Genomic DNA, 26150 nt, shown 5'->3' with positions numbered 1-26150 from the left:
GCTGCTGTAGTCTTTTCTGATGTGTTATCGAGCAATCCATGAAAGTTACTGACATAGTGTTGCTGATTACAATGAGGCTTAAATCATACATAAATGGATAAAATGACTCAAATCACATGTAAAACTACTCGTGTCTGAATGAGTACTTGTGAGGAGTTGGTAACTTGTGCTGCTCTGTGAGAGACTGTAAGTGCTGTGTCAGGCTACAGTTGGAGAGGGGGCTGTATCTGTTCCCCGGAGGGTGCTATGGCAGGCAGAGCTGAGGGCGCTGGGTCCGGAAGAGCAGGCACACACAGACAGGATCATATTTCCCTTACTCAAGCAGCCGCATCCAGCCTGCAACCCATACCTGACGAAACGCTTACACCCTGCAGTGCAACAGTGGCACAAACACAGATGGGATAGGGCAGCTTCTGTGAGTGTGCGTGCAAGTGTGTGTGTGTGTGTGTGTGTGTTTGTGAGAAGGTTAGACTTCAGCATTAGTCATCATGCCTCAGACTTTGCTACCTTTACTGTAAGACTAGCGTGACAGCAGAGGGGAAAAAAGTAATGAAACAAAGGCTTCTGGGTTTTAAAAAAAAAAGTAAAAAAAAAAAAAAAAAAATCGAACAAACAAGAAAACAAACACTCACCCATTCTGCATTGCAGCCGGGTCGTAGGGCAGCGCCATGCCACTCTGAAAAGCAAGATCGACATGAAAAATAGTGAGAGGCCGTTCTTGTCCATACCAAGGCGAGACTAACATCAAGCTGTGACAGATGCCGTAAAATCTACTGAGTAATGCCAGCCAAAGAGCAGTGTTGTCTGATAGAGCCTGGCCAAATGCTCTTTATGTCTTTAAAAGCACAGGCCAGGCCTTGTAGCAGCGGATCTATTACCCCGTAGAGCGGGCCGACTAGAGCAGGCTCGCTCGCCTTTGATACCGCGCAAAGTTATTTGGTATTTACAAGGCTGCAGGAGGCATTGCTCATGTTGACACTGCCGTGCTGGCTAAGTGAATGAGAGCAGAGGGCTGTGCTACTCGCCCCGCATTGGACTGGAGCAGATAAATAGGCCTCGTATACCACAAGCTGCAGGGTGCCAAGCTCTTAGCAGGGGGGAGAAAACACGGGGACTGTTGGGATAGCCCGTGTGTGTTACTGTAAGTCCTCTATGCTCACTGTAGACCCCTGGACTGCCAATATTGGGCCTTCTGTGCAAACACAAACACCTGTGTTAGCTCGTCCAGCCAAGTGGTCTGCCCACTGCCTGGCCTATGTAATGGGTCTCAGGTTGGGTCCAGTCTTGTCTGGTATTTGGCATGTTTCCCCGAACCATCTGAATGCCCAGAAAATGCCAGCGCTTCACCCTTCCAGACCTTTTCTCCACAGCCAGGCTGTTTTGAGAAAGAGCCGAGGAGAGATTAAAGGACCGAAGCAGAGGCAGAGAACTTAAACAGGGCCAGATGTGCCTGTCAATCAAAGCAGCACCTCTCCCTCCTCTTTTCTCCTCTCATCTCTCTCTGCCCCTTCTTCTCTACCCTCCAGCACATTCTGAGGGCACCCTCAGCAGCAGAGGCCTCTCGGTGCTCTCATTTCTCTGCCTCTGCCGCTGATCCTACCTTGTCAAGCCAAGGGCCTTTTCGAGTATGTGTGCTGGCAGCTTAACCTCATAAACCGCAAGGGACTGTATGTGGGCCTGCACTTCAATTCCTCACAGACTCTTAAAAATAAAGGTTCCTAAATGGTTCTTGTCTTAAAAAATAGCCTGAATTGGTATAGAAATCTACTTTATATTATGTGGAGGTTATTAAAAGGGTTTTCACACTCCATGCACCTTAATGTTCTTTAGAGAACCAAAAGTGGTCTTCCAAGACATCACCCCAAAGAACACTTTTTTGCACAATTATTTTTAGGTGTGCATTCATGACATCATACCCCACATATTAGTTCCATAGCAGTTATCAAATAATGTATAGAAACTGTTGAATAATAAGTGTAAATATTATCAACTAAATAATAAGCCTAGGGTTAAGATGGTTAAACGGCAAGGCCCTATGTGTGGACTTTTATGAGAACTCAATATAGTATTTTTTTTTTTAAAGTTTTTCTTTATTTGTTATTAAGTAAAGTGTTTGCTGCCCATAAAAAAGGAAACACTAACAATAAAAACAGTAAACTGTGATTTTTGTTATCTTAACCATTTACAAATCTCTCTTTGAGGAAGCCCAGGATTTACAGTTACCATGTAATACCTAGTTTATCTAATCAATCTTTCATGTCTTTTTGCATGGCAGGAGTTAAAGGGCAACTCCAGTGGTTCTCATTGCAATCTCAATCTGCTGCACCTGCAGCGTACCATCAATTACCTTGCACTGTAATTTCAACACATTTCTCTGTACAGAAGTACAGAAAACCCACTGATTCAAAACACAGTAACAGGTTTTTAAATTCCATGTACTTTTGTATAGTTTCAATATTTGTTAATGAAGCTGTACATCTGTATAATCAGTTCCTTCTGAGGTAGGACTAGCTTTGCACAGTCTGTGATCATTTTTGGTGTGTATCATTTTAGTGTAGTGGTGTGTGAAGTTTTCATAGGCTCTGGCATGATTGCATAGGACACCAGAAAAGATAAAAAACCTGGACTTTCATGTTATTGGCTTTTATTATACACTTACTTTGGGTCAACTGGTTTTCTGTTCTTGTTGAAATGTTGGGAAATTATTTAAAATTGTCCATGGAAGCTGATGGTTTGACGCAGATGCAGCAGATAAAGATTAGGCTGAGGATCTTGGGTATTCCACTTATGATACTAATAGTAATAATTATAATAATAATAATAATAATAATAATAATAATAATGATAAGTGACTAGTAAGTGCAATTTAGGGGTTATAGGCCAGCAGGGGGGGAGAAACTGCTGAAGAGGCACTCACTTCTCCTTCCCGTGGCCACGGCCTGCCGTTCTGGGGATACTTGCTCTGGCTCTGCCGTTTCTTCTGTCCTCCATCCGCAAACTTACACAGCAGCGGCTCTGTGGGGGCTGCAGAGACAGACACACACAGAGAGACAGAGAGACAGAAAGAGAAGGAAGGAGGGAAAAGATCAGTCAGCTGGTCTGCAGAGTGAGAGAGAGCGAGCGTGACTGCTAAAGGTCAGTGGCAGTAGGCTCATGGAGGGGTGACGACCTCAGCCGCGCCGGCCGTCAATCGGTCCGAACAAAAAGGGAATGTTACACCTCGGGCATCCACACAAGCCCAGGGAACCCCCTGGAGAAGAGAAGGCAAAGCAAGGCCCCCTTTTGAAGTCTGATTCCCATCGCGTTTCTTTTCTCTTTCCTGCATTCATTGCAGCCCACCCAGCCCCTTCCCTCCCTCCATTTTCTCTACTGTGATGGTGGGGCTCCAGTCTTGGCATGTGCTTTCTCTAAAAACTCTGTAATCAAAACAAGCTCACTGGCACACCTTCAAAGCACATGGCCCAATATTGTTGAAATAATAAGCAGCTTAATCGCGATGGTAAATAACTTAAACATTATAATGGCTCACGTTCTGACTGCCAAAAGTGATAGCTTTATAAATGCAAAGCACTATTTGTTTTCTGTGCTCATGCGAGCACATATCTTGCAAAATAAAAGAGTGAGAAAAGTAGAGGGAGAAGACTTTTCCATAAGTTCAGATGGGTCAATTCACACCGCTGAATGCCAATCTGAAGAGTTCAAAATGACTGAGTTCAAAATGACTGTATTCCAAAAGAGTTCTGAGCACAAACGCACCTTCATTTTCACTCTCTCTCTCTTTTTATGTGCCCATTTCACACACAATCTTGCACATCAGTTATGATTATAACAGAGACTGCAGGCAGTAAAAGATACTATTATGAGTGCCTGGAATACTTTGAACACTCCTCTTTTTCTCTCTCTCCCTCTCTTTGAACAAATTCCTGCAAGCCATAGCTAAACTGATTTTGTTTCCCCAGCAACCAGAAAAACTCATTTTGAGCGAACAAAACTTTCAGTATGATATGATCTGGAAAAGAGCACTGATAGATGCAGGAGGGCCTTTTTTGCTTTGTGTGGTCCAGACAACACCAGTGACTAATCCAGCCTCGCAGCTAAACGCCTTTACACTCACCTCTAAAAGAAATCTCAGCCAGGAAGAAAAACATTCACCAGCTTTAGTGCCTCAAACCCACTTTCACCTGCACCTCTTCATTTACGACGAGGGAAAAACAATCCAACGTAAGCCGCTTCAACAAAAGCAGTGTCTCTCCTTTGGGATACGTATCCTATTCCATCTCTGATGAACATGCAAATGTACAATAAATTCCCAGGCTAAGCACCGTATGTGCAGGTGTACAAAATATCTCCTGATTCACACTTTTACAGCTAACCATGAGATTAGATTTTAATACAAGCACTACAGAGCATTTGGAGAGCCACTATTTCTGAATGCAACATCAAGCTTAAGTGCTTTTTATGCACAGATTCTCACAGGTTATCAATAATAATGCATAGATATCAGTCAGGTCTTAAAGGAGCCCCTCAAGAGTAAAATACAATAGCTTAAAAATAGGATAAAGGACAGTAAAGAGAAGAGAAATATGACAAAAGAAGGGCCAAAGAACCAAAGAGAAAAGATCAGAAGAAATGTGAAAAGAACAGATAAGAAGAGGAGAAAAGAACAGAGAAAAAAAAGACAAGGGACAAGAGAAGAAAAGCAAAGAGAAAAAAATAGATATAATTTGAAGAGTACAGAAAAAGGTGAAAACATTAGATATGAAGAAGTAGATATGAAATGAAGAAAAACCTGAGAAAATATAACAAGAGAAGAGAACAGAGGAGAAGAGAAGATGAGAGAACAAAGGAGAAGGTGAGAGAACAGAGAAGAGTAGACAACAGAGGAGAAGAGGATGGAGCAGAGAAGAATGACAAGACTGGAGGAGAAGTGAAGAGGAAAGAACAAAGGAGAAGAGAAGAGAAGAAGAGAAGAGAAGAGAAGAGAAGAGAAGAGAAGAGAAGAGAAGAGAAGAGAAAATATTGAAGAGCTGTGAAAATGAGAGAGAGAGAGGGTGTTCAGCGACAGGCCGGGCTGGTAGATAAGAGCTCCTTGATCTCACACTGGGGTGTGTGTGTGTGATGAGAGAGAGACAACCTTTCTTCACCTGTGTGGGGTGTGTTGGTCTACACCTGCAGCCCTGTCATCACATTCATATTAGCCATACACACGCCTGCACACACGCGCACTCACACTGTCGCGCGCTGATAAGAGTTGTACACAAGCACTTCCATTGTGGATGAGAAACACTGAGGGAGGCACCAGAGCAGATCGCAGCTTTCGCAGTATGTACAAAATGTTAGCGCAAGCAACTCTCCCACTGTCTCCCCTGGTCCATCTTAAACAATGGGACAATGAGAATGAGAGAGAGAGAGAGAGAGAGAGAGAGAGTGAGCGAGAGAGGGTAAGAGAGGCAGTGTATGTGTTTGTTTCAGCTGAGAGAGTGAAAAAGTCAAAGCTTTCGCTTTAAACTCCTTTCCCAGCAGTGTGGGAAAAGAGCTAACTCTGAAATAACAACCAACACTGTCATAAAGCAGCAAGGCCAAATAACTCAGGGAGCTGCTCTATGCTCTTGGAGCTGAGAGAAACAACCGTGGCCATTTTATGAGCGCAGTGTCTGCTCAGCTTTCACTGCGTTTGTTTTCCTAGTCAGGTTGCCCTGAACATTAAACTGCTGATTGCCAGTCATGCAGAGTGCGTCCAAAACCTGCATTACTGATCTCTGATAGCCAACTTGCTAACACACTATCACCCAGACACACACATTTGTTTATATAACTACCCATACGCAATAAGCAAACCCAGAGAAACACCTTCCCACACACACACACACACACACACACCTCTATTTCTCCTTCACATTAATTTGTTTTTATACTTATATCAGAAAACGTAAGGTCATAGGTATTACATGTAAATCCATCCATCCATCCAACCATCCATCCATCCTCTAAGCCGCTTCTCCCTCAGGTTCGCGGGGGGGTGCTGGAGCCTATCCCAGCTCCCAGCGGTCATATATATATGTATTGAGTATGAGTTCTTCAACAAATGTGGATCTTGTAAGAATAAGGAAATATTTAAGAACATTTTTCTTTTTGAACACCAGTTGCTCTGACAATGGTTCTTAAGAGAAAAGAAAAAGAAGCAAAGTTTATCTTAGCTTTTTCTTAAGTATTAATTTAAGGGAGGAAAAGGCAAATTGTCTTTTTTAAGACACTTTTGTGTTGATTATTTCTTTAAGAGCTCTTCACACTTAAAAACACATACACACACATAGACGGATGCTGGCAAGTAGGAGTGCACTGGGCTGGTGCTGGAGGAGGTGTAATGATGGCTGGGAGGTCAGCTGTGCTTTACTGGCAAAGACTTTAATAAATCTCACTGTTTTTCCAGTCTGCCCTCACTATCACACTTAATGAAGTAAACCATGACGTGATCTCTCCAACCACCGCAGGGCAAATCACACACACACACACATCTGCACCATCACATACATGCCAAATACTCTCATTAAACTGTTTTTAGCAATAACTAAGTGACAGGGTGTCCTGACGGAAGTGTCATAATACTGCTGAATGATTCAAACGCTGTGGAATGGACTGGGCAAAAAAAAATAATGACAGATCAATCAAATTATTTAACACTATTTGATAGTAATTATAGTTATATGATGTTCACATTTTGTCCCAACACTGTAGAAATACATGCACATGTGCAGTGGTGGGCAAAAGTCAGAGACCACTGCCAGATTTTCATTGAAAACAGCTACCATTAAGTACAAGTATTGTATTTTTCAGGAGATATTTCTGTTCTGAGGAGATTCAATGCAATCCAACAATCACTTGCATAAGAAAGGAGAAAGGCAAAGAAAAAAAATTATATATATAGGAAATAGACAAAATATAAGAAAATTTGCAAATCTAAGAAGAATCTGCTGGTGTTCTCAGAACAATAGACTGAGGACTCCCAACTAGACCTCAACATCATTTAATGTGTTTGGAATCATTTGGCTCCTGAGAAGCTAAGTCTGCAACCAACTTCTAAGACTCAACTTTGGAGTTGTGGAAAAACATCCCTACAGATTTCTAAAAGCAGGTCTCCTGAAAAGCATGTAAGCTGTAATGGAGGCAAAGCGTGAGCACCCTAAATACTGCAATGTTAGATATTATATGCACTTGTTGAAGCTTTAGTGTAAGTTTTCTGATGCTTAATAAAGAATAACCAGGACAAAATGGCCTTTTTGACTTAAAATTAAAGAAATGGAAGGTGGTCTCTTTGCCCAGTACTACACTCACTCTCTCTCTCTCTCTCTCTCTCTCTCACACACACACAGACACACACCTCCAAACAAAAAGGTGCATGATGAGTCAGTGTGTAGAAATACATGCACACACAAAGAGGCATGTAAAAGACATGTTTGACCTACAGGACAAACAGCATTGAGAAGAAAACACCATGTTCAGAAACTTGTGTGAGTACGCTAGAGCACTGCATTAGCATGTGTGTGCGTGTGTCTGTTGTTAAGTGTTTCCATAACATTTACCCAAGCAGACAGCTCTAACCACATGTATTTCCAAGCTGTTTATTAACTCTGGGTCATGGCACAGCAGATATTCTAATGGCAAGAGAGAGAGAGGGGGAGAGAGAGAAAGCGAAGGAGAGACAGAGAGAGAGACAGAGAGGGAACGAGGGAACGAAAAGGGGTGAGGGGGGGTGAGAAGATGGACATGTGTTTCTAATCTGAGGCCAGGCATCCAGCCTGCCAGTTCCTGCTGTGCTCCCATAGACCTCCAGTCCTCTCTGTGCGAGGCATACATTCCAGCAGCCACGCCCAGCCTGCACTGGACACACACCGGACCTACTCTGGACCCAGGCCGGGCCGCCTTCTCCCAGCTGTCTCCTCTCTGCTCACAGTCCCTTAGTGTATATCCATCCTCCTTCCCTCTTTCTCTCCTGTCCAAAACCAACTGTGGGAAGAGTGGTGGTGAGGGGATGAGCCTGGCTAACCACTATAGCATCCAGAACGGATCTCCCACTGAGAGAAGCCCTTTTACTCTCAGGCAGGATCAACGCTTCTCTACAGGCTTCCAGCTCAATGTCGGAGAAAAATCTCATTTACACCATTTTCTGCTTACTAATCAAGACGTTTAACCAAATGTATGAGGGGAACACTGGGATTTATATAGCACAAAGTTACAGGTCTAAAATGTTCAAAAGTGGTTGTAGAATACATGCTGCTAGGCAACCGCAGCAAAACAAATAAACTGCACTGCATGGATTGGATTACTATAAATAACACATTTCATTCATTCATTTACTCACTTATTATTTGTTTTTACATATTGTATTACTGTTTATTATTGTATTATTATAGTGTTAGTATGCATTATTATTATTAGTGCATTATTATGTATTATTATGTCATTTTAATGTTACTATTACATATTATTATGTATTTTGTTCCCATATCCTCCAGTGGCTTTTTCTTTTATTTGTTTGGTGTCCAAAGTTTGTTTCTTTAGTACTGCACTGATGAAGCTAATGTAGCTAATAGGTAATAGAAACTTGTACAACAGCCATTAGCACGGTGTAACCTGCATGTCTAAAGGCTCATTTATACTTCTGCATCTGCGTAACTGAGGACGTTCACAGAGGTGTCTGCAAACATATTTGCATGTAACTTCAACAAGTGCATGGGATGTTTTGAAACCAGAATGTACAGAAAATGAAGAAGCTCAATGTTTGCCTCTTTGCCTCTCACTGCTTTGCTATAAAAAAAAAAAAACCCTAACATTGGAACTCTCCTGTCAGCCCAAAACAGAAGGTAACAGAAATAAACAGAAATAAAAATTTGCACTGGCCAAAGAACCTTGTTCCTAAATTAAGAATTTGTGGTCATAATGATAGAAACATGTTTATAATATACAGAGTGCATTTGCAATTAACAGGCAAGCTTTAGTACAAAACACCTTTTGGTGCACCTTTGGAAAAGGATTTATTTAAAGTTTTATTTTAAAGAGAACATTGTTTTTGTGGTGACTGTGATGGTCTGCTTGTCAACTGACTTATGTTGTACCATTAGGTACTGTTTAGCTAGTGCAGTGACAACCTCTCTGTGTATCACCAGCTTATTTAACTTCATTATTTTAAGAACGTCTACTGACGTGCAGTCGTTGTGCATAGATGTTCATGTAGGCAGCTGCCAACACACTTGCGCATATCATGAATGTTAGAATGTAACAAGAAAATCCTTACATTTTTCCTGCCTTTCTCACCAAGAAAGAATCCTCTCTTCACTGTTTCTGGATAATTCTGAAGATGGGTTGCTTAACTGTTCAGAACACTGCACCTTTTTTGCCAGTCCTCAAACTGCTTCATTTATTTTGCGCTAGTTCTGGTTTGAGTCTCATCCTGCTTCTAGCTACCAGATAGCCAATAAGCAACTACTTGATGTACAACTAGGCAGATTTGCATGAGATTTTGGAGGTTTTCAGATTTGTTGCGGCTTCTGTAAGCTATTCTTCTCTATCAACTCCTTTTCTGTGATGCAATGCAGATACATTTACATGCATCTTTGCAGAAGCATAAGTGAGCCTTGAATGATCACACACTTGCCTCAATCCAGGTTAAGTTGTTAAATAATTCAAGATAGACTTGCTTACCTCATTTCTGGCATTACATGATATACTATTATATATAATAATGGACACAAGTAAAGACGTTTCCACATGGCTGCTATTACTGTTTTTAGCTATGCAATGTACTTTTGTCCACTTTTATAGGTAACAATACGGTAAACACAAAGTCTCCATTACGTTAGCTACATCTGCCTAATAGCTCTAGTGCAGAACTGAAAAAATATGCATGTCAATGATTATGTTTAAGGAAAGAGGACAATTATTTCTTCAAGAGAAAACACAAAGCTGAATCTCAGATGAGAGTAAAGAAAGGGTCATGCCCACCACACTTCCATAGTTCTGATGCTAGGCCAAAGGTGGTGGCTGCAGAAAGAAGAAAAGGGTCTGGTGGGGCTGAGGTTAGCTGTAGTCATAGCACTAGAAGAAACAGCATGGAGTCAGATTCAGAGGGTGGAAAAAAATGGCCGTGTTTACCAACAGGCAGTGCGGTGTTTGTCCTGGCACAGTGTGTTCTGTGTGTTCTCTTTTCTCCGCATGTGTGTGCGAGGCGTGGGTGGGAGGAGTGTGTGACCCTGACAACGCGGGTGTCTACACACCGCCCACACACTAATAGCAGCCGCTGCATGCCTCTGTTCGAGTGCCAACGCTGCAGAACGCTGCACAGGCTGGGGACGGGCGGTGAACACAAGCTACAAAACACAAGCTAGAAAACCAACATAGGTCCTCTGCAGTGGAAGGTAGCATGAGTTAAAACAGCAGGTATCCCTTAACCAGAGGTACATAGAAATACAAATCTGCTCTGGCCAATGTAGGCAATGAATCCTGTGGCCACACTTATAGAAACATGTTTATCATATATACATTGCTTGATAAAGCATGTTTCTGCATTCCAATGAAAATGGAAATATTTATTTAAAACTTCACATTAATAAGAATGTTGTTGTTGTGCTGAATGTGGTGGTCTCCAATTCTGATCAGTTCTGCTTGATGTCATCTGATCTAAGATAGGTACTGTTTAGCTAATGCAGTGATTGTCTGTGTAATGCCTTAATTTGGCAGGGGGGACCACCACACCATCATATTAGCAGTTGTTACAATTATTAAGAATTCAGACAAAATCTGATTTTATGCTGTTAGTTCTGTGACTATTAAATAAGAACAATAATGCAAAATCTAACAAGCGGACAGTCTTTACAGGCTCTGCATTTTTAGTGGCTAAATTTTTGACAATGCTGTGGTCAAGGGTAATGTTGACCTCTTACCTTAAAAGGGAAATTCTAGCAATTTTTCAGGAATTTCTGTACAAGTATACTGTTAAGATGTAAACAAGGTCATTTAGAGTAGTTTGACATGAAATGCTTAATTCTAGAGAAACATACAGAGATAACTGTAAGACAGTTGTTCACAGTGGTGGTGAAAGAAACCAGACATCTGAAGAGTTTGATGGATCTAAAAGCTACAGTTATTTTATGAAATCATTATGAATATTTTGCCTGGTGCCTGAAACATTTGTTCTGAGTCAAGGTTCTGATGTAAAACATCATTTTTAAAATCTAGTCATGGCAGAGAGGTACATGTAGGACATTGCGAGGCAACTTAGTACCTAAAGAAAACGTATATAAGAATGAGTCAGTAAGTTTCTCTAAAACAGAGCATTTTACATCAAACCACACTGATTTACTTTATTTACATGTCAAATTTTGGATTTTGCAAGAATTTGGAAAACTCTGTGGAATTCCCCTTTACCTAACCAAAGCACACCAACAGAAATCAACCATGAACTTGCTCATACAACAGTCTGACAGTGTGTATTGGTGTGGGTGTGTTTCAGTGCTAGATAACAAGGGACTGGGGTGGTTCAGTGCAATTACAAGTCTTTTCCTAGTTGTATTCAGCAAACAACTTGAATTCTAAAGCACAGTACTGGTACTGCATAACAACAGTTATTTGTTTTTATTTATCCCCCTACGGACACTGAGGCACTTCTCTCAGCACTTAAGAATGCAAGACATACGCAGGACACTTGCAAATACGTCTGAAATACACACGCCTCCTTTATGAGGACCACAGTGCTTGTACCAGAATCAGCCTTAGAAATATCAAAGCAAGAAGAAAGAAAGAGCAGACAGCTGCTCCTGGCCTGTAAGCTGACCATCTGAAGACGGCGCTGTGCTGTCCCTGACCTTCACCATCTGCAGTACTCACATGGATACATTTTATGGCATTTTAAAAGAAACTGTTCACAGAAAGAACACATTTACAGAGCTTGTCAAGACACATTTAGCTGTTTTAGTTTGGCACTGGAGCTACAAGGCTAGTGTAGTAGCTCTAAGAACAAAACTTCAGATATCAAACATGTGTTGACTAGTCGCGTATGTTTGAGGTGGAGAGCTGTAATTTGATTTTGAATGCTGGTACAAAAGTAGAATCCTAAATTAACAGCAAAGTGCAAATGAGAAAAGTTTGTTACAACACAGACCACCTGCAGATACAGCACTCAGAGTGTAAGAGCTGAATAAAAGAGCTGAAAGCCCAGCCCAGCCTAGCCACTGTCTCTGAAAGCCTGTGTCCAGGATTGGGCCTGAGAGACAGCAGTTTGCTCTGAGCCTGGATTTGTTTGTTTTGGGCCAAAGAGGGTAAATACCAATGGACTGTTTGACATCTCCTCTCTGTGGAGGGGTGAACAGGAGATGGGAGCTAGTGAGAGAGAGGGGGGGGGGTGCATGAGATTGAGAGCAAGAGCAAGACAGCGAGAGCAAGAGTGAGAGAGAGAGAGAGAGAGAGAGAGAGAGAGAGAGAGAGAGAGAGAGAGAGATGCTGGGCAGAATACAAACACTGCATAATCAGCTTAGCCTCCCCACTTCCTGCCTTTTAATGGGCTTTCCTTGGTTTGTCTGCCTGTTGTTTCGAGCACAGAGATGGTACCACAGCTCTGCCTTCAGAACAAACCATAAGAACTGCAACACCACAATCCAGCCAACCCACACACACCTCATACAGAGGCCCAACACATCTTTCTCCTTCAAGCAGAGAGAGACAGAGAGAGAGTGAGGTGTGTAAGAGAGCAGCAAGAGAGTGAGACGTGTAAGTCAAAGAGATACAGAGAGAAGTGTAAAAGATAAAGAGAGTGAGATGTGTAAGAGAGAAGAGAGTGACAGGGAAATAGGGTGTGTGAGAGAACCAAAGAGAGGAAGAGCAAAAGAGAGATTTGTAACAGACACTTGAGGGAGACAGACACAAAGAGAAGGAGACGTGTAGAAAGAGAGAGAGGGGAAAAAAGCAAAGGAAAAGAAAGAGGGAGACAAGAGAGTGCAAGAAAGATGGAATGAGATCAGAGAGAAAGAGAGAGGGGTCTGTGAGAGAGACAGGAAATGATGATAAGAGATACAGAGAATGTAAGAGAGAGAAAGAGTGGAAGATTTTTGAGAGAGAGAGAACTGAGGGAGACAGACAGAGAAAGACCAGAGAGAGAGAAAGACAGAGAGACAGCAAAGGAAAAGAAACGGAGAGCGAGCGAGAAAAAAAAAACAGCAAAAGAAAAGGAAAAATATGGATAATAGAGATAGAGAGACAGCAAAAGAAAAGAGACAGAGAGAGTGAGAGAGAGACATGGGGGGACATATTCTCTGTGTCCTCTTCTCAAAATGTGCCATTTCCAAGCCAAGTCAGACAGAGTCGCGCTCGATTAGGGGTTTGGGTTTAGACTGCGTTAGAGGGAAATACATTACTGTCTGCCAGATACAGAAAAGAGACTTGTCATTAAAGAATGACCTGTCTTGTCCAATTCTCTGACAAGGGATAAAAAGAACAGTAAAAAGCAAAGCTCCCATAATTTTGCAGGTCACTGATGATGAGGATGCGTGTGCATGTATTTTTGTGTGCGTGTACACAAATGTGTGCGTATGTGTGTGTGGGTGTGTTTGTGTATGTGAAATCAAATCAGTCTGATTTAGACATGCATGAGTCATCCAGCAGCTTCAATTAAAGCTTCATAAAGAAAAGCACATTAGGATGTCTTAATGGACTCCCCTCTCAAAGGCTAAATCCCTGTGTTGTTGGCTGCTATCTCCTCCCAGGTCAGACACACCCGCACACACACGGCTATTAGAGCACTCCAGATCAGATAGTTTTCACTGAAGGATCATTTTTCTTTCACTCTCTCACTCTCTCTCCCTCTCTCTCTCACATTAGAATTCTATCTGGTATAAATGCGATAATCTAAGCCCGCCTGTTTATGTCACAGCGCAGCTAAATCAATCACTTTATTGCCAAGGATAAAAACAGAGAAAATAAATAAAACAGCAAAGCCATTGTACAAATCCTTTAAGAATTTCACATGTGACTGTGTGTTACGTTCTATGAATAGATTTAGTTTCATTTTGGGTTTTCCATGTTTTAAGGGTAATTTTACAATGTTAGAACTAAAGGAAAGATCAGTCTTCACGTGTGACAATGATAACTTCTAGGCATACAGTCTATACATCATACTGTACTAGGCGATATAACATATTTTTACGTTTGAACATTTTTTGATTCAGTAGCCAAGATTGGATTGACTTTCTGATATTCTATGTGCTGAAATGGCTCGAGATTTAATTACACACTACAAAGGCCTGGGTGTCCCAGAAGCATCTCAGCAGAAAGATGATTCTTAAATGGAGATAAATATAAGATGCATGGTTCTCATTATTGAAATTGGATTTCATGGAACAGAATAAAACAGAGAGGCTTGGAGGAGACCAGTAAAGTTTTCCCCTTTTCAGAATTTGACACTGCACTGAATTTGTTAAACCTTACTGAATCGTGAATTTAGTGATGGCCCCTTTATTTAAATCAGTTTTAATTTGTGGCCAGAGGAATTACAGCATGTACATGTCCAAGTCAGCATGTAGAATCACTTTGTGTGTGTGCTACCATGTTTTCTATCATTATATACAGTGAAGATGCACAAGTCTTCCTTTACATTTATGACATTTGGCTGATGCTCTTATCCAGAGCGGCTTACAATTTGATCTTTTTTTTTTACACAAGTAGGCGAAGGTAGTGTTAGGAATCTTGCCCAAGGACTCTTATTGGTATAGTGTAGGGTGCTTACCCAGGTGGGGGATTGAACCCTAGTCTACAGCGTAGAAGGCAGAGGTGTTAACCACTACCCTACACCTTTATTGTTGGATGTACTATAATTTTCTCCAAGTGAATGTATGAAGTCATTCAAAGATCAATTCAGTTCAGTAAGCGCTTACTATTGTTTCATAAAATACAAACACAAGGTGCATCACTTGTATTTCTATTCATAATTTTTGTTCAAAAGGGTAATTCACAACAACAACAAAAACAAAACAAAATAAAAACTTTTGATTTTGTTAGATGGTGTTTTTTGCATATCAAATAAATGCAGCAACAGTGCTGAGAAAGCGAGATTATGGGTGAAATGAAGGTTACACAGCAGAAATAGCCATCTTTTACCACCTGCCATGAAGGGTTAACTGTTAGTGTAAAGGGCTATAAGTGCCAAGACAGAAAGAAATCCATGTTTAGTCTGTGGATGAACAAACAGGATGCCAGCATGTGTTAGCAGCATGAGCCAAAAAGCTTTATGGTCATTTTTAACTTTAAATTTGTGTCTTTCTAGGCCATCTGAGGATTTACACAACACACCTGGTTCACTACACCTGCCCCTATACACAAAGCACTTCATGTGTAAGTAAATGTGTGCACACATGAAGTTAATCACAGCACATTATAACATCAGAGCCAGCCTTTGCCAATGGTCAGCTCAGAGGGGTATAAATGTGTGCAGTACATGTATGTACAGTGTCAATCCAAAGTTTTGACCCACTCACAGAAAGGCTTCTACATTTTTATTTTTTCTACATTCAGAATAATGCCAAAAGATGTCAAAATGGTAAAGTAACACATATGGACTTAATCCAGTCACAAATATTGGCTTTCTATTCAGACTCACTCTATTGTCACAACACATCTGATTCACTCAAACAAGTTAACGAGGACAGACATTCCAGTAATTAACTTCTAACGAGGCACACATAGTAATTAGAATGACGTAATGATGGTGGACCTGCTTTCTTAAAGATAGACTGTGGTCTTGATCGGCTGAATTTCTAGACCAGTACAGCACTGAAGCTTGTTCCAATCTAAATAATTGGAGAAATGCAACCTACTGGACAGGGTCTTCTGAAGGAGTAACACTGACAGATGAAACCAACCACCACAGTAAAACATACAGCAAATATACTGTATGCCATTCTTTAGTTGTGTATCTGATGAAGAGAGTGTGAACTGAATGCAAAGAATACAAATGAACAGTTTTTATCTTGTATGAAAACAGTTCATTTCAAATGCATATTTTGCACCATATTACATCATTTACATTAATGTTTAGATTGAACAATATTTCCTCACAGACTTGTTTCTAGTAATATGACATAGTGACCTTGGCAGATCGTTCTGTTTTACATTCCAGGATGAAAATTCAGACTCTCAGAGTAAGACCTTCATGGCTGTTCTCCCTTCAGTTTATACACAACAAAGCATTAAATGGTGAAAACTAAAGAATTTATGAGCAAACTTGTCTGTTGTGGGTCTGTTCTACTACTGTCTCACACACACATTACAAGCATAAGAAGCTTTTACATCATAACTATAACTACAAAAAAGACACATAGTAGTGTGCAAAAGTCAGACACCATTATTTCCTATCAAAATGTCCATTAAGTACAATTTATGCTTTTTTCAGAAGATATTTCTGAGGAAGTTAAATATAGCTTACTTTACCTGCATAAGGAATTGAAAACATTTCCCAAAAGTGGCTTATTTAAAAAAAATCTAAAGAAAAACCGTGCCAGACTCAGTAGACCATCAAAAATATCACCTTCAGATAAACAGCACTTAAAACTGCCATGTTTTAGAGAGAGCAGATAAATCCAGCTCCACTGTTGCTTCAGATCTGAAACAATCTGCAAGTGTTTTTGTCCATCCTTCCACTGTGAGATGACAACCCAACACTATGAGTCTGAAAGGATGTATAGCCATCAAGAAGCCCTTACTGAGAAAAGAAAAATAGAAAAAAGAAGGAAATTTGCAAATCACTGCTGGTTTTCTTAGAACAATGCACTGACCACTCCAGAGTCCAGATCTCAACATCACTTCATGTGTTTGGGATTATTTGGATTGTGAGAAGCACAAAATGCAACCAACTTCTAAGACTGAACTTTGGGGGTGTGGAAAAATCTCCCTGTAGATATCTCTGAAAAACCGAAAGCAAGTCTTTTGAAAAGAATGGAGACTGCTGTCAAAGCAAAGACAGAACACACTAAATACTGAAAATTTGTGGGGCTTTTTATGAATTGCTGAGGATTCCGTGTACTTCTCTGTTTACAGCTTCTTTCCAAACCCTGAAAATTGAGGGCCATCGTGACTAACTCTGATTTTTCGCACACTACTGCATACTAAATGTGCTGCGTTTAAAATTGTGACTGGTACTGCATGTACTCTGTGTCATTATGCGTTTTGAGTGAATATTGATAGGCATTGTAATGTTTGTGGGAGGGGATGCCAGTATTAAGTAAGGGCACTTGTGCTATGTTTAGAATTGTCCCCTCTTCTAGTCTTCTTAAAAACATCGTAAAGCTTGAACCATGTGTTCTGACATGACGGGTTCGCAGAAGAATCAAACAGGCTTAAAGGCCTTCCAGTGATTGAGGTTATGGGCGTAATATGTGTGCCTTTATGAGTCTTTTAAAAGCCATCCATCTGACTCACCAACAGGGTCCCCGAAACAGACCCGACCACAGCCAGAGGAGAGACGCCATTACTCACTCACTCCTAGCATCCACATAAACCTCTCTACAACGCCCCCCCCCCCCACACATGCACACACACTCTTTAGCTCTTTCTGACTCTCCTGTCTCTCCCACTCTCTCTCTGAGTGCTAGAAGCTGAAGCACCAAAACTATATTTTGCCTTCCTCACCATGCCTCTTAACATACTGGGAGTGGTAAATAAACTCCTGGGCAATGCACACACGTGCTGCATGTCAATAGTTCAAAACCATTCAAACCACATGTTATGACCCTCTTCTACTTCTGAAGCTTGACTTAGTTTAGAGAGTGAATGAACAATTAGACTTCTCTTGAAATGAGGGCAGAAGGAAAGAACATGCAAAAATGCATATGCAGCCAGTTCCTGCTTTATTGGGTGCAGGTGTTTTCTCTGTTGAAGGAAACAGGAACGAGTCTGAATGGGGGGTATCATGGCCCATTACACTTTGCAATAAGGCCAGGGAAAATAAACTGCTTCATTAGCACGTCCCTACAACGCCTTCCCCCCTCCTCCTCCCCCTCTCCAAAGTGTGAAGTGTGTGTCTTAAACACAGACTGTCCAAACAGCAGACGTCAGTCAGCAGCCAGAGTCCAGCACTCATTAGCGCCTCTGACTTTACACACATACACTCAGGGAAGCTGATCTCAGTCTGCAGGACCTCACCACAGCTCTGCCTACACTGAGCATGCTGTGAAATGAAACCCAGTGACAGACCTCCTCAATCTTTGTACTGCGTTAACATATGACAGTAGATGGATGACTAAATATTCTATATTTTTCAATGGAGCAGCAACAGACAATGCAACCACTGCTAGCAGCACCAGCAATGTACCGCAATAGTCAGCGGAACATTCCATGAAATGAATTTGCCCAAATTTCGCCATCAGTCACAGTGGTAGAATAAACCAGATGTTGATTTTCTGGGAAATTTGACACCGAGCGCTTGTAGTTGTCCAAGCAAACCGAGTCATGTATGACAAAACCCAAACTTTGACGAAAACACACCGTTCAATGTATTGACAAATATTTGTGTGGGTTTAAAACATTTAGGGATACAGATAGCACAATCACCCTGTTTACAGCAATTCTACTTTTTTCCATGTGAATACAGCACCAAACTTAAGCTTTTATATTAGTATGTTGTCCACAAACCATTATGTTTTCACGTCTTATAAATATATTGAAATGAAAGTGTTTAAAGGATAAAGCAGGGAGGAAAGAAGTGGGGAAAAGGAGAAAGAGAGAGACGGGGGAGCTTTATTTGCAGTGCACAAAAGAGTCATAGAGCCCATGGATGCAGGATCTGAATGAGATTCTATTGAAGTGTCAGCAGAACGTAGATTCTTAGACCTCCCCAAACACTACCCAGAGGAGCGTGTGTGTATGTGTGTGTGCATGAGAGGGGTCACAGTGTTACACTGTCGTAATCATTATCTCCACCCAGCATCAGCATGTTGCCTAAGTGCATGAGTAATTATGAGGACTAGGTGTGCAGCCCAACAGCTCCACTGTGGCCTGTTAGAACAGCCTGCGTAAGCTAGAGATAGTAAACCAACAGAGAGAGAGAGAGAGAGAGAGAGAGAGGAAGACAGAGGAAGACAGAGGGAGAGTTAGTGTGTATAAGGCAATTTATGTGCATACATATGCACGCTATATTTTTATACCATGATGCGGGAATGTTGAGTCATACACACACACACACACACACACACACACACACACACACACACACACACACACACACACAAACACACCAGCCACTTTATTAAGTACACCTGTTCAGTTGCTTGTTAACACAAATAGCTAATCAGCCAATCACATGGCTGCAACTCAATGCATTTAGCCTAGTAGAGGTGGTCAAGACAACTTGCTGAAAAACAAACCGAGCATCAGAATGGGGAAGAAAGGTGATTTAAGCGACTTTGAACGTGGCATTGTTGTCAGTGCCAGATAGGCTGGTCAGAGTGTTTCAGAAACTGCTGATCTACTGGGATTTTCATGCACAGCTATCTCTAGGGTTTACAGAGAATGGTCAGAAAAAGAGAAAATATCCAGTGAGCGGCAGTTGTGTGGACGAAAATGCCTTGTTGATGTGAGAGGTCAGAGGAGAATGAGCAGACGGGTTCGAGAAGATAGAAAGGCAACAGTAAGTCAGATAACCAACCAAAATCTCTGAGGAATGTTTCCAACACCTTGTTGAAAGTATGCCACAAAGAATTAAGGTAGTTCTGAAGGCAAAAGGGGGTCCAACCTTGTACTAGCAAAGTGTACCTAATGAATGTACACTGCTCAAAAAAATAAAGGGAACACTCAAATAACACATCCTAGATCTGAATGAATGAAATATTGTCATTGAATACTTTGTTCTGTACAAAGTTTAATGTGCTGACAACAAAATCACACAAAAATCAATAGAAATCAAATTTATTAACCAATGCAGGCCTGGATTTGGAGTCACACACAAAATTAAAGTGGAAAAACACACTACAGGCTGATCCAACTTTGATGTAGTGTCCTTAAAACAAGTCAAAATGAGGCTCAGTATTGTGTGTGGCCTCCACGTGCCTGTATGACCTCCCTACAATGCCTGGGCATGCTCCTGATGTGGTGGCGGATGGTCTCCTGAGGGATCTCCTCCCAGACCTGGACTAAAGCATCCGCCAACTCCTGGACAGTTGGTGGTGCAACGTGGCGTTGGTGGATGGAGCGAGACATGATGTCCCAGATGTGCTCAATTGGATTCAGGTCTGGGGAACAGGCAGGCCAGTCCATAGCTTCAATGCCTTCATCTTGCAGGAACTGCTGACACACTCCAGCCACATGAGGTCTAGCATTGTCCTGCATTAGGAGGAACCGAGGGCCAACCGCACCAGCATATGGTCTCACAAGGGGTCTGAGGATCTCATCTCAGTACCTAATGGCAGTCAGGCTACCTCTGGGGAGCACATGGAGGGCTGTGCGGCCCTCCAAAGAAATGCCACCCCACACCCTTACTGACCCACTGCCAAACCGGTCATGCTGAAGGATGTTGCAGGCGGCAGATCGCTCTCCACGGCGTCTCCAGACTCTGTCACGTCTGTCACATGTGCTCAGTGTGAACCTGCTTTCATCTGTGAAGAGCACAGGGCGCCAGTGGTGAATTTGCCAATCCTGGTGTTCTCTGGCAAATGCCAAGCGTCCTGCACGATGTTGGGCTGTGAGCACAACCCCCATCTGTGGACGTCGGCCCCTCATACCATCCTCATGGAGTCTAACCATTTGTGCAGACACATGCACATTTGTGGCCTGCTGGAGGTCATTTTTCAGGGCTCTGGCAGTGCTCCTCCTGTTCCTCCTTGCACAAAGGCGGAGGTAGCGGTCCTGCTGCTGGGTTGTCGCCCTCCTACGGCCTCCTCCACGTCTCCTGGTGTACTGGCCTGTCTCCTGGTAGCGCCTCCAGCCTCTGGACACTACGCTGACAGACACAGTAAACCTTCTTGCCACAGCTCGCACTGATGTGCCATCCTGGATGAGCTGCACTACCTGAGCCTACCTGAGAAATCTTATGTGAGAAATTAGCAACAATTCAATCTTTTCAGCAGTTCAAAGTTTCATAGTTGCAGTCGCAAGTCTATGAAGCAACAACTGAAAGAACTAATCTGCTACAACAGAAACTCGGCGATTGTGGAAGCAGCTAAACAACGACCCTTTCCTGAATTTGTATTTGAGTGTCTATTTTTCTCTGATAGAGAGCATAACAACATAATAAGTTTATTTTCAGGTACCTCCCAGAATTTTTAGTTTGAGACATTCAGGAGTCCAAGAGGTTAATCAGGGTGTCCCAGACTACCTCAAGACACCCCCTATTTTGTACCGTGTGTTTACTTTATTTATAATGAATCCTGAGCCCACTGTGAACAAACAATATTTCCTCATATGCTGTACACACACAACTAAAGCTCCTACCTATTTTCTTAAGTGATGGTTGTGGTGGGTGGTAGTGTTTGATTGCCTGTAGCCATTGCTTGGCTTTTCATAACTTTGCAATTGCGCTGTGTCAGAACGCGCTCTTGGAGAATGTTGTCAGCAATCAGTCAGCAGTGCCTTTTAACAGAGGACTGCAGGTGCACAGTCTCACACCACAAGAGTCAAGGAGTGCTGGTGCCATCCCTGGAAAGTGGCCATCCAGGATCTGCTACTGTATATACACATATGTAAATTTTCTTAGCATAACCTTAAGCCCAGCCCTAACCAAAATGTTTTATTTTCCAAAAAAACAACAAACACCCAAACACCTTTTCAAACATTAAACATAGCTTTTGTGTTTTTTTAAGGCTATTTCCATCAGCTGTTTTACACCTAACACAGCCCTTCAGCACAGCTTCTTTTTTCAGGGCATAATCTTCCCTCTCTCTCTCTCTCTCTCTCTCTCTATATATATATATATATATATATATATATATATATACATACAGGCACAGAGTCAATCGCTTCAGACCTACAAACTTCATGTGGCTTCAGATTGGCTCAAGAACAGCTTAGAGAGCATCATGGAATGGGTTTCCATGGCTGAGCAGCTGCATCCAAGCCTTACATCACCAAGCACAATGCAAAGCATTGAAAGTGGTTTAAAGCGCCGCCACTGAACTCTACAGCAGTGGAGACATGTTATCTGGAGTGACTAATCACGCTTCTCCATCTGGAAATCCGATGGATGAGTCTGGGTTTGGCGGTTGCCAGGAGAATGGTACTCTGACTGCATTATGCCAAGTCTAAAGTTTGCTGGAGGCGGGATTATGGTGTGGGGTTGTTCTTCAGGAGTTGGGCTCTTCATGCTTCAGCAGACCAAGATATTTTGAACAATTTCGTGCTCCCAACTTTTTGGGAACAGTTTGGGGATGCTCCCTTCCTGTTCCACCATGACTGTGCACCAGTGCAAAAAGCAAGGTCCATAAAGACACGGATGAGCGAGTTTGGCATGGAAGAACTTGATTGGCCTGCACAGAATTCTGACCTCTACCCGACAGAACACCTTTGGGATGAATTAGAGCGGAGACTGCGAGCCAGGCCTTCTCGTCCAACATCAGTGTCTGACCTCACAAATGTGCTTCTGGACAAAAATTCCCATAAGCACACTCCTAACCCTTGTGGAAAGCCTTCCCAGAAGAGTTGAAGCTGTTATAGCTGTAAAGGGTGAGCCGACATCATATTAAACCCTGTGGACTAAGAATGGGATGTCACTCAAGTTCATATGCATGTGAAGGCAGATGACTAAATATTTTTGGAAATATAGTGTGTATATATATATATACACATATACACACACACACACACACACATGTGGACCCTACAAATTCCTAAATACATGGCCATACACAACCATCCATCCACTCACCCACACACACCCCATCACTCAAACAAGAGGCAATGAGTATAGAGACGTCGAGTGCTATACTGGGTCTTAAACCTGTCTATCCTAATCCAATGACCTCCAGATCCTGCAGTAGATGCGGGTGCTCAACATGCAGGGAAAGTATCTCTATCAGGCATAATTTAATAAAGTACGCGTCTCTGAGAGGAACCTTCACTTGTGTACACTACACACACCACGGTACGCTCTGACAGAGTGCCGGAACACAAACACAACAGATCCATCATCATTTTCTGAAGCACAGCCACATCAGTTCCACTCGATGCCTAGCAGTCTCTCTGTTACATAGAGGCAGAGGGAAAATCAATGAGGTGCTATTTTTGAGCGTTAAACCTGGATATCAATACATGCGGCGTTTCATTTTCAAGGCTGAATCCATTACAGTGCTGGAGGAGGATGGCTTTTTATCCCTGACTTTAGGAAGGCAGCACTTTTGGGCAGGGTTATAAATCATACCTCGCTGCTCTCTTACTACACGCACCTTTTCATTTCAGGAGCTTATTGAAAAAACTTTTTTTCATATTAATTCCTCTTGTAGCCAACAAGCGTTTGTGTCAACTGACAACAAGTCATTGGGCATGATAACCTAACGCCTCCTTCAAACACATGAGCAAACACACACACACACATACACACACACGGGTAAAGGCTGCAAATTGGAGGTTGATGGCAGGAGGAGGGTGCAGGCAGGGAGTCTGTTAGAGAGAGAGAGAGAGAGAGAGAGAGAGAGAGAGAGAGAGAGAGAGAGAGAGAGAGAGAGAGAGAGAGAGAGGAGATGAAGCCATCCATCATCCACCTGCCTCTGTCTCTGACACTGGGCGTCACACTACACACTGCAAATCACACACAGCTACTGCCAGAGCCAAAGCCTGTGCTCACTCTCTCTCTCTGCTCTGTTCTGTCACTTGCTTTCACACTGCCTTACTTTCCTTTCTTTTTCCCTTTAAAAATAAACCAATACAAACATACTTTCAGATCTGTATACACATCTTCCTCTCTGTTCTCTACATCCTCCTCTCCCTGCAGGCAAAGCTAAAACCTGCCCAAACCACTTCCACTCTCTCAAGCAAGCAAGATCCATGACAGACTGGAAAAAAAACAACTCCAACACTGCAAAACAGACCATAAAGGCTGAGAAATCTAAATCAAAGAGGTGTGTGTGTGTATAGGTTTGTGTTTGTGGGAATGCGTGACACACATTGTCCATAGTGTTTATGTTTATACAGTTAAGGACAATTCACTGGCATCAGAAAGCTCTCTCACACTCAAACCAGGCTAACAATATTAACACCTTATAATCAAAGTTCATTCAGTACATTAGAAAACTGTGACTAGGTCACTATGCTGGTTGAGGACCAAGTCAGCGTACAGTTTTTGGCCCAATTACACTTGTGTCCCCAAGGAAAATGACCCATTTGGTTGAAGTAAAAATATGTTAAAACATCCATGCTTAAATATGGTATTTTTCTTTTGTTTAAAAAAACATGCTGTTTTTTCAACATTTGAGCTCAACAGCTGCCCTTTACATTGTGTACAAATTTTCATGATGAATGGACTAACACAAATGCTCCCAAATTACATGGAATAAAATGTGTTTACATTAATGATGATTTATTTGTTGAGTTTAGCCTATTAGAAAAAATAAAACACATAATATGAAATGGGCCATAACTTTTGTACAGGAAATTTTTCCCCTAATATCTGAAAATCAGCAAATAAACAATAAATATGTGTTAAAACAGAGGATGTGTTAAATTGTTTTCACTCAGAAAAAAGGCAAAACATGTCATTTGACCAGAGGCACAGTTTTCATCCGACTGTATGTATGCTTTTTATGTAGTTGATCTATCCAAGCTGCAGCCATAAATCACACATGTGCTCCTTCATAGCGACCGATACTAGGTAGAACTCTATAAACATTGGAAAAAATTCCATTCAACTTAATGAAGATCTATAGCACGTTTTGCTAAAAGGTGCTGCATAACGTAGAGTTTCCAGTTTTAAATGCTACATTAGGGAGCTAGAAAATGTGGTTCTAACTGGAAAGACAACACGTGCTACTAAACTGCACAAATCTGTTCTAACAACAAGTCATTTGAAACAAATAACTCTGTGTTTTGACAAAGTTGTTAAGTATTGAATATTCTCTTATACTCTATTATATTCCCAAAAAAGAAACAAACAGCTTCTATTCTACGCTGACAGACACAGCAAACCTTCTTGCCACAGCTCGCATTGATGTGCCATCCTGGATGAGCTGCACTACCTGAGCCACTTGTGTGGGTCGTAGAGTCCGTCTCATGCTACCACGAGTGTGAAAGCACCACCAACATTCAAAAGTGACCAAAACATCAGCCAGAAAGCAGAAAGGTACTGAGAAGTGGTCTGTGGTCCCCACCTGCAGAACCACTCCTTTATTGAGTGTGTCTTGCTAATTGCCAATAATTTCCACCTGTTTATTCCATTTGCACAACAGCTGTGAAATTGATTGTCAGTCAGTGTTGCTTCCTAAGTGGACAGTTTGATTTCACAGAATGATTTACTTACAAGTTATATTGTGTTGTTTAAGTGTTCCCTTTATTTTTTTGAGCAGTGTATATATATATATATCTCGCTGCTGTCAGAATAAAACTGTATTTCCATTTCTCATTCTTCAGTTTTTGAAAATGCCTGTTGTTCTTTACATTGTGTTAGCATATGGTAATACAAAACTCAGGACTATATACACATTTATATAAACACTATATATATATATAGGCATTTTCAAAAACTGAAAAATGACAAATGGACATACGGTTTTATTCTGATATTTATTATATATATATATATATATATATATATATATATATATATATATATATATATATATATATATATATATATACACACACCTTTATATATATTGATATCGAATAATCTGGAAGTTATTGGATCTGGACTGAGCTGTGTGTAACAATTCCTCGCTCAGTCAAAAGGGATTTTAACATCCTGCAGAGCTTCACCGAGCTTGCATCAGTTGTCATGAAAGAACACATTTATCAAAGCAACATGGGAAGGTCAATTGGTTTCAACTTTTTGCAAGTCTGTTTTCTGAGCAGCTATGTGAACACCTTACACAGTCAATATATCATCCTAGTGCTGGAGAGAGAGAATTAACCCCAACCCCTCTCTACAGGGACAGTGGTCAATCGCATTGCCTAAGGGCTCTAAGCCACGGGTGGCA

The 26150-nt window shown here is 41.6% G+C and overlaps 1 protein-coding gene across 4 annotated transcripts in view; it reads right to left on the bottom strand.

The window, feature by feature from the left end:
• Positions 1-26150, bottom strand: part of rbms3 (RNA binding motif, single stranded interacting protein) — a 169638-nt gene that overhangs the window by 23634 nt on the left and 119854 nt on the right. For all 4 annotated transcript variants that reach the window (XM_017709174.2, XM_017709173.2, XM_037536781.1 and 1 more), the window contains exons 7-8: positions 2918-3024; positions 633-676 (exon numbers count right to left, since the gene is read on the bottom strand). In XM_017709174.2, coding sequence (XP_017564663.1) covers positions 633-676; positions 2918-3024 — 151 coding nt within the window. The remainder of the gene's footprint in view (positions 1-632; positions 677-2917; positions 3025-26150) is intronic.

This window comes from Pygocentrus nattereri, chromosome 3, assembly GCF_015220715.1.
Source record: "Pygocentrus nattereri isolate fPygNat1 chromosome 3, fPygNat1.pri, whole genome shotgun sequence".
NCBI classification, from domain to species: domain Eukaryota; kingdom Metazoa; phylum Chordata; class Actinopteri; order Characiformes; family Serrasalmidae; genus Pygocentrus; species Pygocentrus nattereri.
The sequence above is the reverse complement of the archived record's forward strand: the minus strand, read 5'-3'. Positions and strand labels throughout refer to the sequence as shown.